Below are 23,631 nucleotides of genomic sequence, written 5' to 3'. Positions count from 1 at the left end.
GCGGGTCGCAGTACGAAAATGGGTGAGGCTGCTTTCTGTTCTGTAGTGAAACGTGTGTGTGTGGAGTATATTAAAAAGTGCTGAGAAATAGGCTGTTCTTAATGTTTTTCATAAATTTACAGAGATAATCAACTTTGACATTTTCTCAGCCACTGTATGTAATACAGTTGATACATTAGCCCACGTCGTTAATGTAGCTCAGTTAGTAGTGTAGTGGAATGTAAACCTAATGCAGGTAATCGTTCATTGGTTCAAAACACCCCAGTAACGTCTCCCCCCCCCTCTTTCTCCCTTGTTCAAATTGCAATACCTACATCTCATAATTATACAACTCATCATTTTTTATGAATAATATCCATCTTCTTGTTTATGATTGATTGCATATTGGATGCAAAATTCCTGTTTTCATTTGAAATACAATTTCTTAATTATGGATCTTTTATGAAAGACTGTTCATAAAAGTTGCTTAAATTAAGAAAACATAACAGTTTAATTTTTTAACGCAAAAATGAAAAACCAAATCCTCTTTATCTGGACTGTGTCCATTGTTTCACACCACAGAGGTAGATAAGTATCTACGAAACATGAAAAACAGTAATTTTCACAGCATCGAGCACAACATACAAGTGCTGCATTTTTACATTTGCTACTGTATCATTACAATAAGAATCCAGCAAAACTGATCTGGAGCAAAGTTGTGGGATTTGGCCCGAGAAGTAAAAAGACTGTCAAGTTGCCAGACGCACTGAAACTAATGCTTGCAGCTTTTTCACATGTCACTGCCAAACGCTGGCAGGATATAGAATGGCTCTTCATAAAAGAAGAGAAAATGAGGCTCCTGTTTAGCTTCGTGTATTCTGTTGTTGATAGGCTCATTATCATTGTAGCAGGTGACACTTCCATAACTGAAATGTATTCCTCGGATCGGATGAGGAAGGAGCTAAGAGATGACCAGACAACTGACTGTAATTGACCCATTAGCGCTGGAATTAATTTTTTCATGATTTTTTTTTAAATGCGTTGTTATGTCTGTAAAAGGCATAAATTACGCAACAGAGTTGTTTTGACGAAAGTCATTACCGCCATTAGCGATATATTTGATGTTGCCATATGGCAACGCTAGGCGCTTTCACTACCTAAATTTATATAGATTACAACTTCAATTAAAATAAGTAGGTTATTGAAATTTCTTGTTACATATACAAGTTTTGTGCAAATTTATTGTTCAGTCTTCATTGTAAAATTGATACTTTATAATCAAAAATCAAACCTGGAACTCGGCATTATTTTACATGAAATGGAATAAAACAGTCAATACACAATCCCACATTATACTTTGAACGCATTGTTCTCACAATAGATTTACAGTCCTTGTATGCTCACCTCTTCTTCTTTTTTCCTTCTGTGTGTTGGACGAGGTGGTCAGTCTTATCAAATCTAATTGAATCTGATATGCAGCTGTCGGAAGATGCCCTTGTTGCAGGTGGTGTCCCGGCTCCTTTTGGTAAATTTTGGTGTCTTTGCAAGTACACTGTTTCTACTTCTCTCTTGAAATCAAGCTGAGAAATAATTTGGTTTATTGCTTTATTATAAAAAATCCAACTGTTTTGTATGGCGACATCTAACATTCATGTAAAGAGACACGAGTACCATTTCTAGCTTCTTATTGCAGTGTGATAGCATGCTAGATTCTGATCCATCTGATAAGTACCTCCCATATATGTATTATATTTGGCATCCAGTTTTGGTCTGGGAATCATTATATTTCACTTTCTTAGTTGCGAGAATATCTTGACTTGACCAACTTCTTGTGCACCACATGAAGAAGAGATAGTGACAACTGAGTTGTCCAGCCACCGCACATACAATAATCCATCATTCTTCTCTATTGCTGTCTCAAAATATCCCCAATCTTTCTTGGAAAATAATGTTTTGTTTTCCAGTGGACATTCCTTAGGAATTCAGTTGGTTTTTTTTTTTTTTTTTTTTTTTTTTTTTTTTTTTTTTTTTTTTTTTTTTTTGGGGGGGGGGGGGGGGGCAGGTACCGATGGCAGAGTATCCACCACAGTACTTGAGAAATGAAAATAGAGATGCCCCTGTAAATAAATTGTCCATGTAGAAGTTGTAACAAAGTTTTCTCTTCACTTCAGGAATTTCATAAAAAAAAAAGGTAACGGACTTGCTGCCTTGCCAAACAACTGCTCATAGACTGCCTTTACCTTAGGACCTTTTTCCTGATACAGTTCATAATTCACCAAATATCCATCTTTGGTATTTAGGCTCCAAATTTTATAGCCGAATCTAATTGGCTTACCATGAATGAATTGTTTGCATCCATGGCGGCAGTAGTACTTCACCATACATTCGTCATATGACAGGTGTTCTTCAGGTACAAAATTCACAATGCAGCGCTTCAACATCTCCATAACTGGACGAATTTTCCATGCCTTGTCATTTTCGTCGATCTTAGTGTTATCTCCACAGTGCAGAAATCTCCATACTTGTAGAAATCTGTCTCTTCTCAGAGACTGAGACACAACTGAGTTTTTCATGTCCTCTTTTTTGAGTCCCAATAATTTCTTTTAGAAGGTAACTTACTGTAGCCACTAACATACAAAATGGAGATGAAACACCGTATTTCGCCTGCTGTAATTTTTGGGCCCTGAAATTCAGAAATAGTGCTAAATGCTCAATAAATTCCTGGTCAATGAAACATTCAAATATGTCAATGATCGACATGTTTTCATACCTTGAGTAGTCAGGTTTTGGAAATGTAGAGATAATTTGAGTGTCAAAATCAGCTCCTTTCTCCCACCGCCTCCCAAACGTATCTTTTTCAGGAGCCCAGTTCACGATATTCTCTGATAATAAGGTAGATCTTACCTCAGATTCAGATGGTTCTGATAATCAACACCGATCCTTTCGTTATTTGGCATCCTTATTTTAGCATTAGCTCGTTATTGACGAGAGGACAGGTTGTCTAATAATCTGTAAAAATAAGAAATGAAACAGCTAATCATAATAAAATCGGCATCAGTATACAAACAATAACAAACCAACGGTAGGCATACTTACCCGCCAACATGTTCATTTCCCGAATCTTCATCTGTGTCTACATTTGGATCTGGGGACTCAACAAACACATCACCTTCAATATCGTCGTCATAAAGAATCTCCAGCGCCTCAGCAGGCGAGAAACCTCTTCTAAAACAAGAAAGAGAAAATTCGTCCTTTTACTGAGTACAAGCACCGAGCATTGCCATATGGCAACACCGACGTTCAAATGGCCCAAATGCACGTAATTTATTTCACAGCAAGCAGTAACCTCCAAAGAATATATATTTGAGTATTTAAAGCACAACCATACTAAATATCCAAATTATATATTGTAAGTTACTGTGTAAAACATACTTACTCAAACATATACTCCATTTTTCTTTGTCATTCAGCAAACGAAGACTTCCAACACTGCTTACGCTGCAGAATTTAAATGTATTGTTTAAACTGTTGCATTGTAGTGATCTTTACAGTCTTGCGGAACGGAATCCAGTGCTGCCAACACTCTCCCTTCGTTGATGTCGTGGAATCAACAATAAAAAAAAAAAAAGTGTTACAAACGTTGCCATATGACAACGCACGGCGCTAATGGGTTAATATACAGCAGGATCATTTGAAAATCGAATCATAAAGCAATTCTAAACATATTTTCAAATTTGGGGCAGATGTAGAAGCAAATATGACATAGGTGGTTGGAGAGTGTATAGATCAAAAGTAGTAGTGTAACTGGACCTTGCAATATATATATATATATATATATATATATATATATATATATATATATATATATTAAAAATAAAGATTCCAAGACTTACCAAGCGGGAAAGCGCCGGCAGACAGGCACATGAACAAAACACACAAACACACACACAAAATTACGAGCTTTCGCAACTGGCAGTTGCTTCGTCAGGAAGGAAGGAAGGAGAGGGATAAATGAAAGGGTGTGGGTTTTAAGGGAGAGGGTAAGGAGTCATTCCAATCCCGGGAGCGGAAAGACTTCGCTTAGGGGAAAAAAAAGGACAGGTGTACACTCGCGCGCACACACACACACATATCCATCCGCACATACACAGACACAAGCAGACATATGTGTATGTGTCTGTGTATGTGTATGTGCGGATGGATATGTGTGTGTGTGTGTGCGCGAGTGTACACCTGTCCTTTTTTTTCCCCTAAGGGAAGTCTTTCCGCTCCCGGGATTGGAATGACTCCTTACCCTCTCCCTTAAAACCCACACCCTTTCATTTTTCCCTCTCCTTCCTTCCTTCCTGACGAAGCAACTGCCAGTTGCGAAAGCTCGTAATTTTGTGTGTGTGTTTGTGTGTTTTGTTCATGTGCCTGTCTGCCGGCGCTTTCCCGCTTGGTAAGTCTTGGAATCTTTATTTTTAATATATTTTTCCCATGTGGAAGTTTCTTTCTGTTTTATATATATATATATATATATATATATATATATATATATATATATATATTAAAAACAAAGATTCCAAGACTAACCAAGCGGGAAAGCGCCGGCAAACAGGCACATGAACAAAACACACAAACACACACACAGAATTACTAGCTTTCGCAACCGATGGTTGCTTCTTCAGGAAGGAGAGGGAAAGACGAAAGGACGTGGGTTTTAAGGGATAGGGTAAGGAGTCATTCCAATCCCGGGAGCGGAAAGACTTCCCTTAGGGGAAAAAAAGGACAGATGTACACTCGCGCGCGCACACACACACACACACACACACACACACACACACACACACACACACACACACACACACACACACATATCCATCCGCACATACACAGACACAAGCAGACATATTTAAAGGCAAAGAGTAAGGGCAGAGACGTCAGTCGAGGCGGAAGTACAGAGGCAAAGAAGTTGTTGAAAGACAGGTGAGGTATGAGCGGCGGCAACTTGAAATTAGCGGAGGTTGAGGCCTGGCGGATATCGAGAAGAGAGGATATACTGAAGGGCGAGTTCCCATCTCCGGAGTTCGGATAGGTTGGTGTTGGTGGGAAGTATCCAGATAACTCGGACGGTGTAACACTGTGCCAAGATGTGCTGGCCGTGCATCAAGGCATGTTTAGCCACAGGGTGATCCTCATTACCAACAAACACTGTCTGCCTGTGTCCATTCATGCGAATGGACAGTTGGTTGCTGGTCATTCCCACATAGAAAGCGTCACAGTGCAGGCAGGTCAGTTGGTAAATCACGTGGGTGCTTTCACACGTGGCTCTCCCTTTGATCGTGTACACCTTCCGGGTTACAGGACTGGAGTAGGTGGTGGTGGGAGGGTGCATAGGACAGGTTTTACACCGGGGGCGGTTGCAAGGGTAGGAGCCAGAGGGTAGGGAAGGTGGTTTGGGGATTTCATAGGGATGAACCAAGAGGTTACGAAGGTTAGGTGGACGGCGGAAAGACACTCTTGGTGGAGTGGGGAGGATTTCATGAAGGATTGATCTCATTTCGGGGCAGGATTTTAGGAAGTCGTATCCCTGCTGGAGAGCCACATTCAAGGTCTGATCCAGTCCCGGGAAGTATTCTGTCACAAGTGGGGCACTTTTGGGGTTCTTCTGTGAGAGGTTCTGGGTTTGAGGGGCTGAGGAAGTGGCTCTGGTTATCTGCTTCTGTACCAGGTTGGGAGGGTAGTTGCGGGATGCGAAAGCTGTTTTCAGGTTGTTGGTGTAATGGTCGAGGGATTCAGGACTGGAGCAGATTCGTTTGCCACGAAGGCCTAGGCTGTAGGGAAGGGACCGTTTGATATGGAATGGGTGGCAGCTGTCGTAATGGAGGTACTGTTGCTTGTTGGTGGGTTTGATGTGGGCGGATGTGTGCAGCTGGCCATTGGACAGATGGAGGTCAACGTCTAGGAAAGTGGCATGGGATTTGGAGTAGGACCAGGTGAATCTGATGGAACCAAAGGAGTTGAGGTTGGAGAGGAAATTCTGGAGTTGTTCTTCACTGTGAGTCCAGATCATGAAGATATCATCAATAAATCTGTACCAAACTTTGGGTTGGCAGGCTTGGGTAACCAAGAAGGCTTCCTCTAAGCGACCCATAAATAGGTTGGCATACGAGGGGGCCATCCTGGTACCCATGGCTGTTCCCTTTAATTGTTGGTATGTGTGGCCTTCAAAAGTGAAGAAGGTGTGGGTCAGGATGAAGCTGGCTAAGGTGACGAGGAAAGAGGTTTTAGGTAGGGTGGCAGGTGATCGGCGTGAAAGGAAGTGCTCCATTGCAGCGAGGCCCTGGACGTGCGGGATATTCGTGTATAGGGAAGTGGCATCAATGGTTACAAGGATGGTTTCCGGGGGTAACAGACCGGGTACGGATTCCAGGCGTTCGAGAAAGTGGTTGGTGTCTTTGATGAAGGATGGGAGACTGCATGTAATGGGTTGAAGGTGCTGATCTACGTAGGCAGAGATACGTTCTGTGGGGGCTTGGTAACCAGCTACAATGGGGCGGCCAGGATGTTTGGGTTTGTGAATTTTAGGAAGTAGGTAGTAGGTAGAAGGTAGGAGTGCGAAGTGTCGGTGGGGTGAGGAGTTTGATGGAGTCAGGTGAAAGGTTTTGTAGGGGGCCTAAGGTTCTGAGGATTCCTTGAAGCTCCGCCTGGACATCAGGAATGGGATTACCTTGGCAAACTTTGTATGTAGAGTTGTCTGAAAGCTGACGCAGTCCCTCAGCCACATACTCCCGACGATCAAGTACCACGGTCGTGGAACCCTTGTCAGCCGGAAGAATGATGATGGATCGGTCAGCTTTCAGATCACGGATAGCCTGGGCTTCGACTGTGGTGATGTTGGGAGTAGGATTAAGGTTTTTCAAGAATGATTGAGAGGCAAGGCTGGAAGTGAGAAATTCCTGGAAGGTTTGGAGAGGGTGATTTTGAGGAAGAGGAGGTGGGTCCCGCTGTGATGGAGGACGGAACTGTTGCAGGCAGGGTTCAATTTGGATAGTGTCTTGGGGAGTTGGATCATTAGGAGTGGGATCAGGATTGTTTTTCTTCGTGGCAAAGTGATATTTCCAGCAGAGACTACGAGTGTAGGACAGTAAATCTTTGACAAGGGCAGTTTGGTTGAACCTGGGAGTGGGGCTGAAGGTGAGGCCTTTGGATAGGACAGAGGTTTCGGATTGGGAGAGGGGTTTGGAGGAAAGGTTAACTACTGAATTGGGGTGTTGTGGTTCCAGATTGAGTTGACTAGAATTTTGAGGTGTTGGGGGGAGTGGAGCTGGAAGTGGGAGATTGAGTAGATGGGAGAGACTGGGTCTGTATGCAATGAGAGGAGGTTGAGGTTTGTTGGAAAAGTTGTGGAGGGTGAGTGAGTTGCCTTTCCGGAGGTGGGAAACCAGGAGATTGAATAGTTTTTTGAGGTGGAGGGTGGCATGTTGTTCTAATTTGCGGTTGGCCTGTAGGAGGATGCTATGTACAGCCGGTGTGGATGTGGGAGAGGAAAGATTAAGGACTTTGATTTGGGATAGGAGTTGACGGGTGTGTTCATTGGCCGAGTCGATGTATAGGTGAAGGATTAGGCGGGTGAGGGCTATGGATTGTGCTGTTTGGAACTGGTATAAGGACTGATGGAAAGAAGGATTGCAGCCAGAGATGGGAACTTTAAGTGTGAGGCCTTTGGGAGTAATGCCAAATGTCAGACAAGCCTGAGTAAATAAAATATGGGAGCGTAATATGGCTAGGGTGAAGACATGTTTGCGGAGGGAATGTAAATAAAATTTAATGGGGTCGTTGTAGGGATGTTGTGAGGTTGACATGGTATTAGTAGGTGGAAAGGGTAATAGGTTAAAGTGAAAGTAAATAGAGATTTATATAGGGAGAGATAAAGGTGTGAAAAAAATCGAAAAAGTGTTGGTTTGAGATGAGCTATGTTGACCATGTGCAGAACTTAGGTTGGTGAACAACAATGGGTGCAAAGGTTGGGTAGTTATGTTGTCTCCAGACCACGTTAAAGGGTGGGGAAATTCAAGAAAATTTCGAAAAAAAATTTTTTCGAAAAAAGTTTCGAAAAAATAATTTCCGAAAAAATAAAATTCGAAAAAAATTTTCGAATAAAATCTCGAAGAATATGTGTGTAAATGTATTCAAAGGACTGGTTATGTACTGGCAGGTTATGAGAATGAGACTAACAATTGTTTGATGAAGAAATAATAACGTGTAAACCTGTGGGAAGCTGCTAAAAAATGATCGGTTATGTGGGAAAAACGGGAAAGGAAATAAAACGAAAGTTGTTGGAAAAAACTGACATGGTTGTGTAATGGGTGAAAGGAACTGAAGCTGTGAAATAGTATTCACGAGTTTACACGAAATGTTTGTAAACTTGGAACAATGGATTTTATAGCAGCGGTTATGTTGAAAGCGTTGAAAATTTTAGGTTATAGTTTGGAAGTAAATTACGTATTATTGAGTATAATTAGGCAGGATAAAATGTATGGTAGATTACGGAAAAATGGAAGATGAATACAAAGTGAAACTTCTTGTACAAACGAAAAGAGAAAGTAAGACGATAGAGAAGATTTCGAAATGCAACAGAGACAATAACAAACCTAATTGTTGGGTTCAAATTAATGATGATGTAAATAAAATAGAAAGAAACTTCCACATGGGAAAAATATATTAAAAACAAAGATTCCAAGACTTACCAAGCGGGAAAGCGCCGGCAGACAGGCACATGAACAAAACACACAAACACACACACAGAATTACTAGCTTTCGCAACCGATGGTTGCTTCTTCAGGAAGGAGAGGGAAAGACGAAAGGATGTGGGTTTTAAGGGAGAGGGTAAGGAGTCATTCCAATCCCGGGAGCGGAAAGACTTCCCTTAGGGGAAAAAAAGGACAGGTGTACACTCGCGCGCGCGCGCACACGCACGCACACACACACACACACACACACACACACACACACACACACACACACACACACACACACATCCATCCGCACATACACAGACACAAGCAGACATATTTAAAGGCAAAGAGTAAGGCCCTTCCTCTTTGCCTTACTCTTTGCAACCATCGGTTGCGAAAGCTAGTAATTCTGTGTGTGTGTTTTGTTCATTGTGCCTGTCTGCCGGCGCTTTCCCGCTTGGTAAGTCTTGGAATCTTTGTTTTTAATATGTTTTTCCCATGTGGAAGTTTCTTTCTATTTTATATATATATACATACACACACACACAATATAGACCCCTGTAATTCCATGTCAGCCAATTTAAGAATTAAAAATTAGGAGTGTAGGTCAAAGAACTGTTGTATTTCCAATTTGTGCAAATTCTGAGTACTATGTGAGTCATGCAGCACTAGTAAAGTGAACCTTTGAAGTCAGTGAAATACATTTGTCACAGTTGTAAAAGGTATCTTCTTCATGGTTATCAGATGACATCATATTGATTATAAATACTTTTTTTTTTTTTAATGTGAGTGCACCCTGTCTGTTTGCATGTTGACTGCTTTTCCTCTCTTTTTCTTTTTTCGAGTGCTGTGGAGCATATCAACAAAAGTTTGTTGCTGCTGAAGTTTTAGACACACAGCAACAGACTTTTACTACATAGTTCTAACACTCTAACTAATGAAAATGGCTTTGGAAGGAAGGCTTAAGCAACTATACCATAATCTGGGGGGGGGGGGGGGGGGTACAGAATGAACACGCACTTACTTTGTCATAATTTTCCCTGAAATTTCAGAGCAGGTATTGATGACAATTTCAGAGCAGGTGTTGATGACACTTGTAACATAAATACAGAACAGAAATAGCCAAGTTGTATTTAAAAAAAAAAAAAAAAAAATGTGAAATTAAGGCTAAATACCACGAACATGCTAAACAGAAATTATCAGGCACACTCAGAATCCAAAATATTAAAGGGAAGCAAAAGGGAGGAAATAACAGGCATCCAGCTCAAAATTTGCATTGTTATGTTACTGAAATTTCTCTCTGCTTGCATCATAAACTATACTCTCACGCTTAAGAGCCTGAGAATTACCTGCCAAATAACATGTGAAAAATGTTTCTTGTTTCCCTTCCAATAGAATTTTTAGTGTTATTTTAGACATAGTCAACTCTTGGGGGGTAAATGTAAAATTCACCCTGCCAACCATTTTACAGCAGCAGACAAGATGTGCCAACCAAATTGAGAATGTGTGCAAAGACATAGAACGCACTATTAATCAAACTATACAAAATACACTGAATACTTTAGAGAAAGACTGTGAAGCTATTTCAAAGCTTGTGTCTGAACGACTCCAGAAAGATGAAGAAGATCGAAATTTCAACTACAGAACTTCTGGCCGTGGTAAAACAGTTATTTAATTGTAGGCATGTGTGTCGGTAATAGCCTTTGTAATACTTTCTGTATAATGCACGCTGTTCAGTTTTTTTACTGCACATATTGCTTTCTCTTTGAGCAGATATGTTTACAAAAGTATGTGTGTAGGGTATGCTTTTTGTGTATATAAATATGAAATAGTACAGGATTTATTGTAGTATATTGTAGCTTTCAATGCAGGTAGAAATTGGGATCCTTCTTCTGCTTTATCACATTAGTCAGTTTATCACAACTTTTAAGTTTCTTTTTTAGTATCTATTTCTTGTGCTTATACAATCAATTTGGTAATATTCTCATCTCGTTTTTATTTTTCTTTATTCTATCTCTTCTAAATCTGGTGTTTTTTTTTAATAATATTGTGCTTCTCAAATTAATAATGAAAGATAAGAGCCCTAAACTGAGAGACAAATCTTACAATGATGTTAAGAGAACCACACCAGGGAAAAAGTAAGTTTTTTGAGCTACTGTATCACAAAGACAACTGAAATGATGTACTGAAAGGAGTCATGAGGATCTAGGCACAAATTCAGGTTTATCAGTGAAGAAAACTATATAATCAGTGTATTTATCATCATTGCCATAATTGTGTTATATTTGGCATTCTTGTTACTGTTTCTTTTGCGTTACGAGAAAATTTATGAGAGATAACCTAAAGAGGATCATCATGGTATAGATAGCATTTTTTCAAGTATTTTTCCTCAGATCATGCACAAGTTAGCTTAGCCACTGTTTTGAATTGCGAAACAGACATCTTATGTTTTAAGAAATTGGTTTATTGAACAACCAGTGTAAGACTAGTGGACACAAAAGTGAGAAAACACAATAAAATACATAGCTTTAGAAGACATAGGGAAAACACATAGGAAATAACAACGGTGGGAGAAAAGATGAAGGGTGGTAAGGTGTTGGGGACAGAGGAAAAATGTCATTTGATATCCTTGATTAAGACACAAACAAACACAGTTACTTCTTTCATTTTTCCTTTGTGTTGTTATTCCATTTTTGCTGAAGTTTATATAAATATTATTGAAAACTTAAAAGATGTTGTTGTTTCCAAATTAATACATAATTATCATAACTTACCTACACTCCAGTAAGAAGAGAATGCGAATTTTTGCACATTAGCTGCTAAAGTAAAGTTTACAGAAGTTATCTAGTCAGTGGTGAGGCTATGCACAGCAACTAGGGCCTGATGTACTTTGTACATATTTGTCTGCATCTGTATCTGTCTGTAGCCAACACTTCAGGGCGTGTGTAGATCTTTAGAATTGATTTTTGTTCTAGTGTAGGTATTCTGAGGCTATTGAACCATTGTGGATTCATTCTGGGTGGCACAAAGCAAACCTAACAAGTATTACATTAACAAGTAGTGACTATAGTTTTCAGAACGTACACAATATTTTGAAAGGAGAGTTAGAAGGACTGTCGGAGCACAAGTCTTCATGTGGAGCAAACTCCAACGTTGCCAGGTGACAGAACACTGCTCTCTCTCTCTCTCTCTCTCTCTCTCTCTCTCTCTCTCTCTCTCTCTCTTTCTTTCTTTTTCTCTCTTTCTCTCTTTCTGCCTGCAGAGTGTATCGTGCAGCCATCTTCATACTTCAGTAGCACCCCAGCTCTGGCAGTGTTTCTCTATCTAATATGGTACTGTACATGTAGATACTTCAACAGCCATTCATTTTCATGATGTTTTTTCAAATGCAGATAGCATGCCATAGTTACATATGCATGAATCCACAAGAAAGAGTTAGTGATCTAAGAATGTCGCCATTTTACTTTTGGCTACAGAAGATTTAGCATTAGTTTTTAACGCTTTCTCAGTCCAATTGAAAACCCACATATATGGTGAGTATAGCCTTTTATTCTGGTCTCAGTGGCAGTTGTATGCTTAAAACAGTTTTTCACATTGCACTCACTATGTTGAGCCCGTTTAATGGTTTATCAGTTGAGAATGTAGTTCATGATGTCATTTTCTAAAGAATAGTAGTCTCAGTATCTGATGCTTGAACCTAAGTATATAGCATGCTCTTATTGTATAGCACGAAACAGTACATGTATCTGAGATAAAAGTTGGTGTAATATTTTTATATAACTATAATACTTTGCTAAAGCTGTTTCTAACACACAAGCAGGAATCTCAAAAGACATATTAGTGGCAACACTGTAATTCTGTGCATTAGTCACTTATATATAATTTCATCATAGTATCATAATGGATTTCGAAAGAAACTCATGTTCATGGTGAATGTGATAGTTTTTGCAGAGATTCTGTATGTAATAGGATATCCTACTCATAAATGTTCCACCAAACAGGACTCTCTAATTCATTTTACAGACGATTTAAGTATTTTACAGTCTCCTTCCTTCTCTGTTGCAGATAGCATTTGCTCATGTTCACTACTCTTTCTCAGTCAGTAGTCTTCCCGCAATTCGCCCATTACATACTAGCTAAGCACTTCATGAAGTTACCTTTCCTACTTTTTTTGCACATCAGTTACTTTTTTTCCTAAGAAATTGAGATTTACTGTAAGTCTCTTGTTTCTGTGTTCTTGGTATGGTTCTAATGTATTGGTATGTGTAGTTTCTCTCTGTCTTTAATATAATTCATAGCTTTCAATTTACATTTACTTATTTTTATTTTATAGCAATATTGTTGTCCTGTGTTTATAAATGTGGACTTCTAAGTGAATGCTAATGCACATTAGCTAAGATAGTTGTGGGACAATTTGTCACCTTTTCTGCATTTCCAACATTAACTCCAGTGGAGCTTTGTTTTGTTTTAGACAGTATAAAATATTAAGTGAAATTCAGTGACAGGTTCTGAGAAAAAAATCGTAATAATTTTTTAAAATGGCAAAATGTGAAGATCTGTGTTCAAAAGAAAAATATTATTTTAGACTGCCACTTGCAAGCTGAACTGAAACAAAACATTGCTTTGTGAAATATAAAGAAGTAAATCAAAGTTAACCCTCATAACACTCGCAGGTATGGGGCACACTTTTTACATATGCTGTCTTTATATTACTAAGGTAAATACTTTGTTTACTTCAACAATGATAAAATAAACTTACATTAAGTGAGCTAAAACACTGTTTAATTAAACAATAACAAAATAAACTTTTATTATATCACTGTTGCCACGTACAAGTATTATCCCACAGTAATGAACCACTCAAAGCATTAAACATCACAGATACGTCATATCCTTGCCACCCACTTTTTTGATTACTAACAATCTCGTAGATAACTGTCTTGATGTGAGATTGCGCTGCTAGCTTGGAATCTGGATCATTTTCTTGCACAGATCATAATAATTTTTTTCACCTAGCCCAATGTTTATTTTATATTACTGCTGCTCATTTGGCCGTACAACAAAACAACTTATCACGGAGTTAGCCAAAGCAATAACAAAGGAATTGGTACAAAACAATGTTGTTGTGGATTGCACACTTTATACATACGTGCACCCACTTGAGAAGTAAGATCTCATATTTTTAGTATTTTATAATGTGTAAGCAGTAAGAGGGCCAGAGTTTTGAGAATTGACCCCATAACTACCGAAGATACTATATGACTTGTCTGCTCAAGTTTATTGATGATGTCTTCACGGTCTGGATACAGGCCGAGAACTCTTAATTCTCATTTCTCTACTGCCTCAGTGCCTTCTGTTCACTTGGTACTCTTCAGTTGTGCATGTCACCTTCTTTGATGTTAATACCTAGTTCTTGAACAGCTCCATAAAACTCTTCATTTATATAAAGCTTGCCACCCATCAACTGTACCTCTACTGGAATGACTGGCATCCCTTCCACACTAAAAAGTTTCTGCCAAATAGTCTAGCCACCTGTGTAAGGCAGATCTGCTTGATGAGCAGTCCCTCTACTTGATGAGCGATCCTTTTCCCAGTGTGCTGAAGTTATTGCTAAGGTTTTCACAGTTGTGCACTGCCCTCCAAAGCTAATCCACAAACAGACCTCTTATACTGTATTCACACAAGGCCCTGATTCTCCAATCAACCACATGAAGCGGCTGGAAAGAAGCATCCCTCTTATTACCCTGTTATCACACTAGGCTGGTACAGCTTCACCACATTCTCCACCAGGGGGCAACTACCATTACCATCTTCGGATGCACCTTATAGCATATATGTAATCAGTATTAGATATTTTTCCCAGGATCACAGCCACACTAGTCTGCTGTCAGTCACTGACATGTTATTTTATGTGCTGCTGGGAACAGAGGTCCTACATGTTTGCTAACCATTGATGATAGCCATCTGCGGTTCTGGGAGGGGGGGGGGGGGGGGGGGAAGGGGGGGAACTCTTTGCCTATACAAATGTCTGCTTGTGTCTGTATATGTGCGGATGGATGTGTGTGGTGTGTATACTGTACCTGTCCTTTTTCCCCCCTAAAGTAAGTCTTTCCGCTCCCGGGATTGGAATGACTCCTTACCCTCTCCCTTAAAACCCACATCCTTTCGTCTTTCTCTCTCCTTCCCTCTTTCCTGATGAAGCAACCGTGGGTTGCGAAAGCTTGAATTTTTTGTGTGTGTTTGTGTTTATATGTGTGTTGTGTCAACATACCAACGCTTTTGTCTGGTAAGTTACATCATCTTCGTTTTTAGATATATTTTTCCCACTTGGAATGTTTCCCTCTATTATATCCAAAACCTAACGTCAATTAGATGTGTACTATAAGGCGCATCCGGAGATGGGACTGGTAGTCCCAAAATCGATTATGCAGTAAAGAATGTAAAAACCATTCTTACAGCCACAGGCTTGTTTATTTATATTTGCAAATCTTCAACCAGCTGCTCTTCCACAATCTATCACAAAGAAAAGCCAAAATAAATATCACCACTATACATCAGAGTAAAATGTCACCCACAGTTGAGGAAGAGGAAAAGTCGTCATAAACTTGTGATCATGTGAAAGACAAGGTAGAGTAATATAATTTAGGTTAGGTCTTTTTAGATTCAGTATTTTATTCAGAATGTATGTAATTGTATAGAAAAAAAACCTACTCACGAAGTGATGATGAGTGAACTCGCATATGAAAGATATTAAAGTTTGAATAACTTTTGGAGTCAGTGGCTCCTTCTCCTGGCGGAAGGGTTGAAGGGGAAGGAAGAGGGATGAAACAGGTTTAGGAAAAGGGGTGAGTTCAGAAAAGTCTCAGAGAACCCTGGGTCAGGAGAGACTTACCACACAGGATGAGAAGTCTTTCCTTCTCATCCTGTCCGGTAAGGAAAGACTCTTCACATTACGTCCGGTAAGTCTCCACTGACCTGTGGTTCTGGGCTACTTTTCAGATCTCTACCCCTTTTCTTAAGCCTCACCAGTCCTTTCCCTTCACTCTTCTTCCTTCCCCCTCAACCCTTCTGCCAGAAGGAGCCACTAAAGTTTGCAAACTGTAATACCTTTTATATGTATGTTCTTCAGCCACCACTGCTTCTTAATCTACCCAGTTACTAATATTTTTTAAAAATTATTTTTGTTGTTATTTTATTGTTGAGAGAGAGGAAGTCTATCGTAATTAGTGTTACATTTGCTTGAGATATAGTTTGTATTATTTCAAGTAAAATTCTGGAAATTGTGTGTCCAATTTGATAAGCATAGCGGTCTTATTTAACATTGTTTGTTCCAAAGTTACAAAATAGTGATACTGGTATATTATTCCATCTCTTGACTTGCTTACAGGTTGCCTTTTCCTTTGATTTCAGCTTTCTTATTGGGCTCTACAGCAGCATTTGTTCCATTTCTTCTTTTTGTTAACATGGTGATATCACTACTTGGAGAAAAGAGAATAAAATCTCTCATTGGCAGTGAGAAAGCTGATAGTTTACTTCACTACATGGTTGGTATTCATTTGTGTGTTACAAAATAGTGATACTGGTATATTGTTCCATCTCTTGACTTGCTTACAGGTTGCCTTTTCCTTTGATTCCGTTTTATTCTTAGTACAATTTTATTGGTAGCTATTTCTGCATCATTTATCCCATTAAATGTTTGTAATGTATTAACTTACTTTAGCCAATTGCTTCGCTCAGGCTCTTGACATGTCAATACATTGCAGCTGATACAGCTCACAGGCATCTTCTGCATTAACACATCTGGATTTAATATTGTACACCTTGCACACACTCTCACAATGATTGGCTGTACTGTCTCAACAATGTAAATAGCAAATATTCCGAAAAATATGAGTTTTAAATCTAGAGGGGTTTGGGAATTCTGAATTTATAGTTTAGTGTGATGCTGATTGTTGTGAATGAAAAGTGATTGAAGAATGAATCACAAAAAGATATATAGAGATGAGATCCTTTTATGCTCGTGAGCCTTGAATTGTTTCTTCTAACCTGAAGATCTTATGGTGACCAATATGAAAGCCCAAAATGTAGATTCTGCTCTTAGAACTTCTATTTCTATAACACCTGGAGATTTCAGTTGAAGATAAAGGTATCAATAAACAGAATATCAATTCAGAAAGATAGCAGTAGTTTCATGGATCAGTCAAAAGGCCATTAGTATTTTCTTTTTGGCATTTATCTGATAATAAATATGGAAGCAGTAGCTTTTTTACAGTTTATTCAACCATGAACATCATTTCAAGCCACTGCAGGCTCATCTTCAGATGGAGGTGTTAAAAGAACATTATGCTGTGGACTAAGTGCAGTTAGATGCAGTGCTGGTGTTGCTGGAAGAAGTAACAGAAATTTAGTAATCAGTTATGAACCATTTATGAATCTGAAAGTTTTTTATGTTTTAGGTTCTTACAGTGCACTGCCTTGTGGCATTCACATCAGATTGCTTCTTATAATGTGCATTATTAAGCTATGTACGCAAATAAACACAGTATTGGTTTTACTCTGGCTCACAGGATGTAAACATTCGATGTTTTTACAAAGAATATGGATATGACAGATACTGAACTTAATACATAATAAGCTTTGGCAAGAGATGCATTGTAATATGATACAAATGTTACTAGTACACATTTTACATTTCAATAAATGTTGATAGTTGCATACAAAAGGTAAACAGCTAGAGGTGAATATTTAATACATAATTAAAAACATTTTGTAAATTATTGCCGTTTCTGTTTGGAAATTCTGGAAGAAAAGGTTTTGTTGTGTCTCAGTATGTTCATTCAGTAATTCATCTTCCTGCATAAATCTTCTTGGTGTGTAATAACGACTATGGTATTCTGTAAATTAGAAAAAGTTTTTAATTATGGATGAAGTATTCACCTCTGGCTGTTTGCCTTTTGTATGCAGCTAGCAACATTTAATGAAATGTAAAACCTGTACTATTAACATTTGAATTATAATACAATGCATCTCTTGCCAAAGACTGTTGCATGGTAAAGTGCAATATCTGTCATATCCATATTTTTTGTAAACACATCAAATGTTTACATCCTGTGAGCCAGTGTAACACCAAGTGTAGCTAAATACTGTGCTTATTTGTGTACATAGCTAAAACATAAAAAACTTTTAGATTCGGAAAACTTTTGTCACTGACTACTAAATTTCCGTCAGCAGCACCAGGACTGCAATTAGCATTTAATGAATAGCATTTAATGAAAAGTTCTTGTAACACCTCCATCTGAATGAGCCTGCAGGCATGTTCATGGTTGAATAAATCGTAAAAAAACGACTGGTTGCATATTTATTTCCAAATAAACGCCAATTTAAATCACAGTTGCAGTTCATCATCCACAATGGATATACTGAAAATAATGTTCTTTTTCTACCTTTATCATCATCATTATTATATATTATATTAATAAGAAAAGAAACAGAAGAAATGTATTAGTGTCTTAGGTGGTGTAAACAAAATGGAATATGACTTAAGAGAACCATATAATCTAGATTGATTGTAGCACCTAGCCATCAGAAAGGAGTGCATAACATTTAAACGAAACAAAACGTGGGGCACCTGTGCTGCCCCCCCCCCCCCCCCATATACAAGGGGGTGTCCAAAATGAATGGGAATTGGGCTGTGGTGGGGTGGGAGGGTGGGGCAACCCATTAATCGACCAGGTGTCCGTTAAGATTACGCCACCTGAGTCAGTGTGTGAATTTGTGTTCCTGTGATTGCATTTGTTCACCCAAGATTAGTAAAACAACTTTTTCAATTTTGGCGAAAATGTGACGACAGATTGTTGAGAGCAGCAGAGTTGGGGAAATAGGCTGCGGAAACTATTGTAATGCTTATGGGGCTGCTACAATAAGTAAAACCAGAGTCTACAAGTGGTTTTCACATTTTAAAAATGGAGGTATGCCAATTGAAGACCAACCTCATTCAGGGCGCCATCAGCACCAAGAGGTGACGAAAATGTCGACAAAATCGATGCACTTACTCATGAAAACTGTTGCCGAACTATTGATAAACTCTGTGAGATGTCTGGAATATAATGGAGTTCAATTCAGATTGTTTTATCTGAGGATTTGCACATGAGAAGGGTTGCTGCCAAATTTGCCCCTTGTCTTCTTGTACACGAGCAAAGGGAGCATCGACTTCAGGCATGTCTTGAGCTTCAAAATCAGCTCAAAGAGGACGCTGAATGTTTTTCCAAGATGATTGATTACAGGTGATGAATCGTAGTGCTATTGATATGACCCCGAAACAAAGCAGCAATGAAGCCAGTGGAAGACAAGTGGCTCTCCTCATCCCAAAATAGCTCATCAAGGGAAGTCGAACACAAAGACAATGCTCAATTGATTCTTCGATTGCAGAGGTGTTGTGCATGCAGAGTTCATTTGTCCCCCCCCCCCACCCCCCCTCCCTCCCCTCCGGTAAAACTGTCAACCAGGAGTTCTACTTACAGGTTTTCAAAAGATTGAGATAGAGTATTCGGAAGAAAAGGGCAGGTATTTGGCGAACAGGCAATTGGTTCTTCTATCATGGCAGTTTGCCATCCCACAACACCCTCTACAGCATGGCACAGATTGTCCACCCCCTTACTCACCAAATCTAGCCTCCTGTGATTTATTTTTGTCCCCCAGACTCATAAGGGACATAGAAGGAAAGTGTTTTGCCACTGTGGAGGAGGTAAAACAAAAATCACTGGAAGGCATAAAGAACATCCGGATGAGGGAATTTAAAAACTGTTAAGTGTGTTGTGGTCACTGGAGAATATTTTGAAGGTGATCAAAATTTGGTGTAAAAATATTATTAGGAAATAAAGATGTTATGATGAATTTCCTCTCTCTCTCTCTCTCTCTCTCTCTCTCTCTCTCTCTCTCTCTCTCTCTCTCTTTCTCATATACACATACTTTTTATAAGTCCCACAGGAAAAGCATTTCCTTTTTATTTGCTAGTAACCCACAGAGTAATGTAGCAAGGACATAAAAAGAATTTATGAAGTGGAATATACAACAACGATAACAATGATGAGGAAGGCTTAGCTTGCGTGGAAAACATGCTCATATGTTGCCACAGCCTCCAACAAATATCTTACATCTGCATCTTGGTTGGTGGTTTTATAGTTTTTAACATTCACATTCAAGTTTATACACTGAAAGGACTCTCCCACCCCCTGGCTCGGTACCAAAATTGGGGGGGGGGGGGGGGGGGAGGAGAGTGGAAAGGAACTGACCCTAACTATCATTCCACATGAGCCAGAGGCAAGCATATCTCTCAAGTGATAAGATATGGCCACATAGTGCAGAAAGGACGACTTACTCTGGGTGCTGTGCCCCTACTACTAGACTGTTGGCACACTTGATATTCATACACCAAAGGGCTGAAATTGGTGCTATTTTTCTTGTGCCAAGACTTGCAATTCGCCAATTTGTACTTCTTTGCAAAATTACCATTAATTCGAATAACTGTGTAATCAGCACCAAACTTGAAACTTTCTGGCAGATTAAAACTGTGTGCTGGACTTGCCCTTTCAGGCAAGAGCTGTACCATCCAAACTACCTAAGCACGATTCACAACCCATTCTCACAGGTATGAGACCTTTACTTTCACCAGTACCTTATCTCCTACCTACTATAAGGATGGGTCGTGAGTTGTGCTTGGGTAACTCAGTTGATAGAGCACTTAGCTATGAAAGGCGAAAACCCTGGCACACAGATTTAATCTCCAGAAAGTTTCATATCAGTGCGCACACCTCTGCAAAGCCAAACATTCATTCTGGAGTGTCAAACCTTATGGAATTAAAAATAGAAACAGGGTACAATTTAGTAAATGGACTAGCTGCTCCTGCAATTTACATTGACCATTTTTAGTTTGACATCCCAATGACAGGTATATTCATTAAATTCTGTCACATGGAGGGATTCAGCACACACTACCTATTCATTTCTGTACGTGACTGTTTACTAATAATTTGGTTTTTTTTTTTTTTTTTTTTTTTTTTTTTTTTTTTTTTTTTTTTTTTTTTTCATCGTCGTGAGAGTAGGGCAGGTACTGCCCCCTCATCTCCAGTTTTGGAAACAGTGTTACACACTCCCTCACCCCCACCACCACTACCACTATCCTTAACACTCTCTCTCCTTGTATAAGTGTATGTATATCTCTCATGTTGCTGTAGCGTTGATTTTTGGAGGCTTCATAATAAAATCAGATGGCGACAGGCAACATGCTAACCTACAGTTAGTAGTGTGACCAAAGTAGATTAGTCGACTACATCTAGTTCTTTAAATTTATTTTTAGCTAAATTGCTAATGGAAGTAGTACAAACATTGAAGAGCAGTAGTAGAATCAGTGATCGTCAGCAAATGGTGCCATCAGTATCATTGTTAAATAACATATGCTATGTAGTCTCAAACTGAAATCTGCTGTCTTATTCAGCAAAGGGTGACGTTAATATAAAACAGCTGTCATAGAATATGTGATGCGAGTGTGACACACTCTGCACATTTACAACACACGGTTGCTGCTTCTGTTCTCTCTGCACAAAAGGGGAAAACATTTTGGGGTCAACACCATATACCCTAAACACTGCAACAAATGTGCATAGCTTTTCATTTACATGTTTCCTTTATTGCCCATTCGCTCCCCACCCCACCCCATCCCCCGCCCCCCTCCCACCCCACCCCAAAAAAAGAAAAAATCACAAATACTGGTGCTTATGTAGACGGGTGACAGTGTTGTTTCATGATATTCCATGTCAGTTCTGCAACTTTTGTAGACTTGATCATCACAGGTAATTCATGAGATGATATGTAAAACTGCATGTCTCTGATTTTTATAAGTTGTTTCCTTTTTTGCAGTCACCAGTACGTATGCTGTGGTCATTTGTCCCAGAGCATCATCAGTGGAAGCTACTTATAGTTTTTGTCCTGATGTCAGTTTCTCTCTTCTTCCTGACTAAATGGTCTATTGGTCTTCGTCCAACTTTGTCACGTAAGCAGAAAAATTACTTCACGGATGTCAGGAACCATGTGGATAAGGTAGTTGCAGTTCGGAAGGTAAGATAATAAGCTAGTTATATTTTTGTCATTTGTTCCAATTATTTACTGCATTATATTGTCAGAAAGCAAGAAAGGTACATTTGTTGATGTTGAAACTACAGATTTTTTAATATTTAAATCATATTTTGTTTAATTTTAAACTTTTTTTTATTTTTCAGCAAGAACTTTATCGTGAATATTTGCTGCAAAGTGTTGGAGACCAAGATATGTAGAGAAGATAATTTTTTAAATCATGTGCAAATGTCAGTTTGTATCGGTTTAGAATGTGTGAAATTAACAGCGCTAAGAACAGTGCTACAGTATGAGCTATCATTATGTTATGTTACTGAGGTGTGCAGAAGATTGTTTCTGGGGAAAAGATTTTTGTACCCACTTAAGTATCTGAATTTAGGTTCACATTTTGCCTTCCATGCAGTAAGCATGTATTACTATAAAAATAAAATGAAAGCTTATTGAGACACATGACTGTGTCTTACAGTGATTTCTTGTATGCAAAGAAATTGGCTGAAGTAGCAAAATGGATCAATGTTCCTATCTGATTCTGTGCTATGTTTGACTGAATGTCATAATCACAAAAAATGTGATTATCTGAAACAACTGACTTCCATGGCAAAATTTATTTCAAAATAGCAACTGAAAGTAAAGTGTGCTAGTTTTAAATTCAATTCATAATTCTGTCGTTTTGTTTGAACAATACAGAAATGGCTGCTTACAAGAGGCATTCCATTTAGTGCTTTGTTATTAAACCATTAGTTTAAAGATAAAACAGTGTATTGTGTATTTTAAGTAAAATATCTGTTCTGGTTTAGTGTGAAGTTTGTCATTTTAAAATGAATTGCATTTTATTGTTACAATTAGCCAGGTGTTATACATCATTTATTCGTAATTACATTTTCCTTTTTTTCTATAGAATGTTTATTACATTGTTAACTCAAAACTGTGTGTAAGTATTTAGTTTCAAGTGAAAATGTATTAATGAGGTGCTACACTAGTGCATTGTTATAATGTCCAAAATGTTTACTCAGAATGTAATTTTGTACTACTGGTGTGTGTGTGTTAAATGAATCCCTATGTTGAAAATTACTTGTTACAAACAACATTTTAAAATGAAACTATCCTTGTATATTTTCCTATTTTTGTATGTATACAGCAAGAGGAAAATAAATTAAGTCAAAACCTCCTAAGGATGTTGATGTAAAAGTGTGCTGCTATTTTTAAACTTAGTTTTGCAGTTGCTATGTTAAATGTTTTATAATGTGGTTTATATGAAATTGTGTTTTGCAACAATTTAAATTTGTATAATTGGTTCTGAAAAATGCCATATATATTTCATTGTGTTAGATCCTGATAATATATAGCATGATTTCTTTAAAGTAGTATGGTATTTAAATTTTCATTTCAAATTCCTGAAACGTTCTGTATTTTTGTATCATCTGACATACTATGAAAAACTTCATAAACTATTATTCAGTGTGAAATATCCCCAGCAAAAATAAGAATTAAAACAAATTCAATTACAGGGGTATGAAGTGAAGTCTGAAACACACAAGGAAGGTACAAACAGATGAAGATGATTTGATAAACGACTGCAACCAGGTTGAGGGGAGAGAGACTAATTGAGGTTGCTAATGGTTGCCTAAAACACACATTATTAATATCATCGCTACTACTAATACTAATGTATTTCAGCCTGTCATTCGAAACCTACAATTACTCTTTTCACAGCATTACCAAGTCGTCATCAGATTATCTGTTGGCAAATAAAGAGAAAGGTGGTAGTAAAATACTAGAAAACTAAATCCCAAATCAAATTATA

The 23,631-nt window shown here is 38.5% G+C and overlaps 1 protein-coding gene across 2 annotated transcripts in view; it reads left to right on the top strand.

Annotated features, from left to right (window-relative positions):
* The window catches only part of LOC126284110 (uncharacterized), a 91,533-nt gene extending 68,342 nt beyond the window's left edge, over positions 1-23,191 (top strand). Inside the window, exons 8-11 of one of the 2 annotated variants that reach the window (XM_049982770.1) lie at positions 10,174-10,357; positions 16,110-16,243; positions 21,615-21,812; positions 21,974-23,191. In XM_049982770.1, the coding sequence (XP_049838727.1) occupies positions 10,174-10,357; positions 16,110-16,243; positions 21,615-21,812; positions 21,974-22,027 (570 nt within the window). In that variant the 3' untranslated portion in view covers positions 22,028-23,191. Of the gene's footprint in view, positions 1-10,170; positions 10,358-16,109; positions 16,244-21,614; positions 21,813-21,973 lie in introns of both variants that reach the window. The other variant, XM_049982769.1, reaches the window with a different exon arrangement.
* The last annotated feature ends 440 nt before the right edge of the window (positions 23,192-23,631 follow it).

The sequence above is a fragment of the Schistocerca gregaria genome, chromosome 8, assembly GCF_023897955.1.
Source record: "Schistocerca gregaria isolate iqSchGreg1 chromosome 8, iqSchGreg1.2, whole genome shotgun sequence".
Lineage (NCBI taxonomy): Eukaryota > Metazoa > Arthropoda > Insecta > Orthoptera > Acrididae > Schistocerca > Schistocerca gregaria.
Note: the sequence above shows the minus strand (reverse complement) of the source record. Positions and strands in the feature narration are given on the sequence as shown.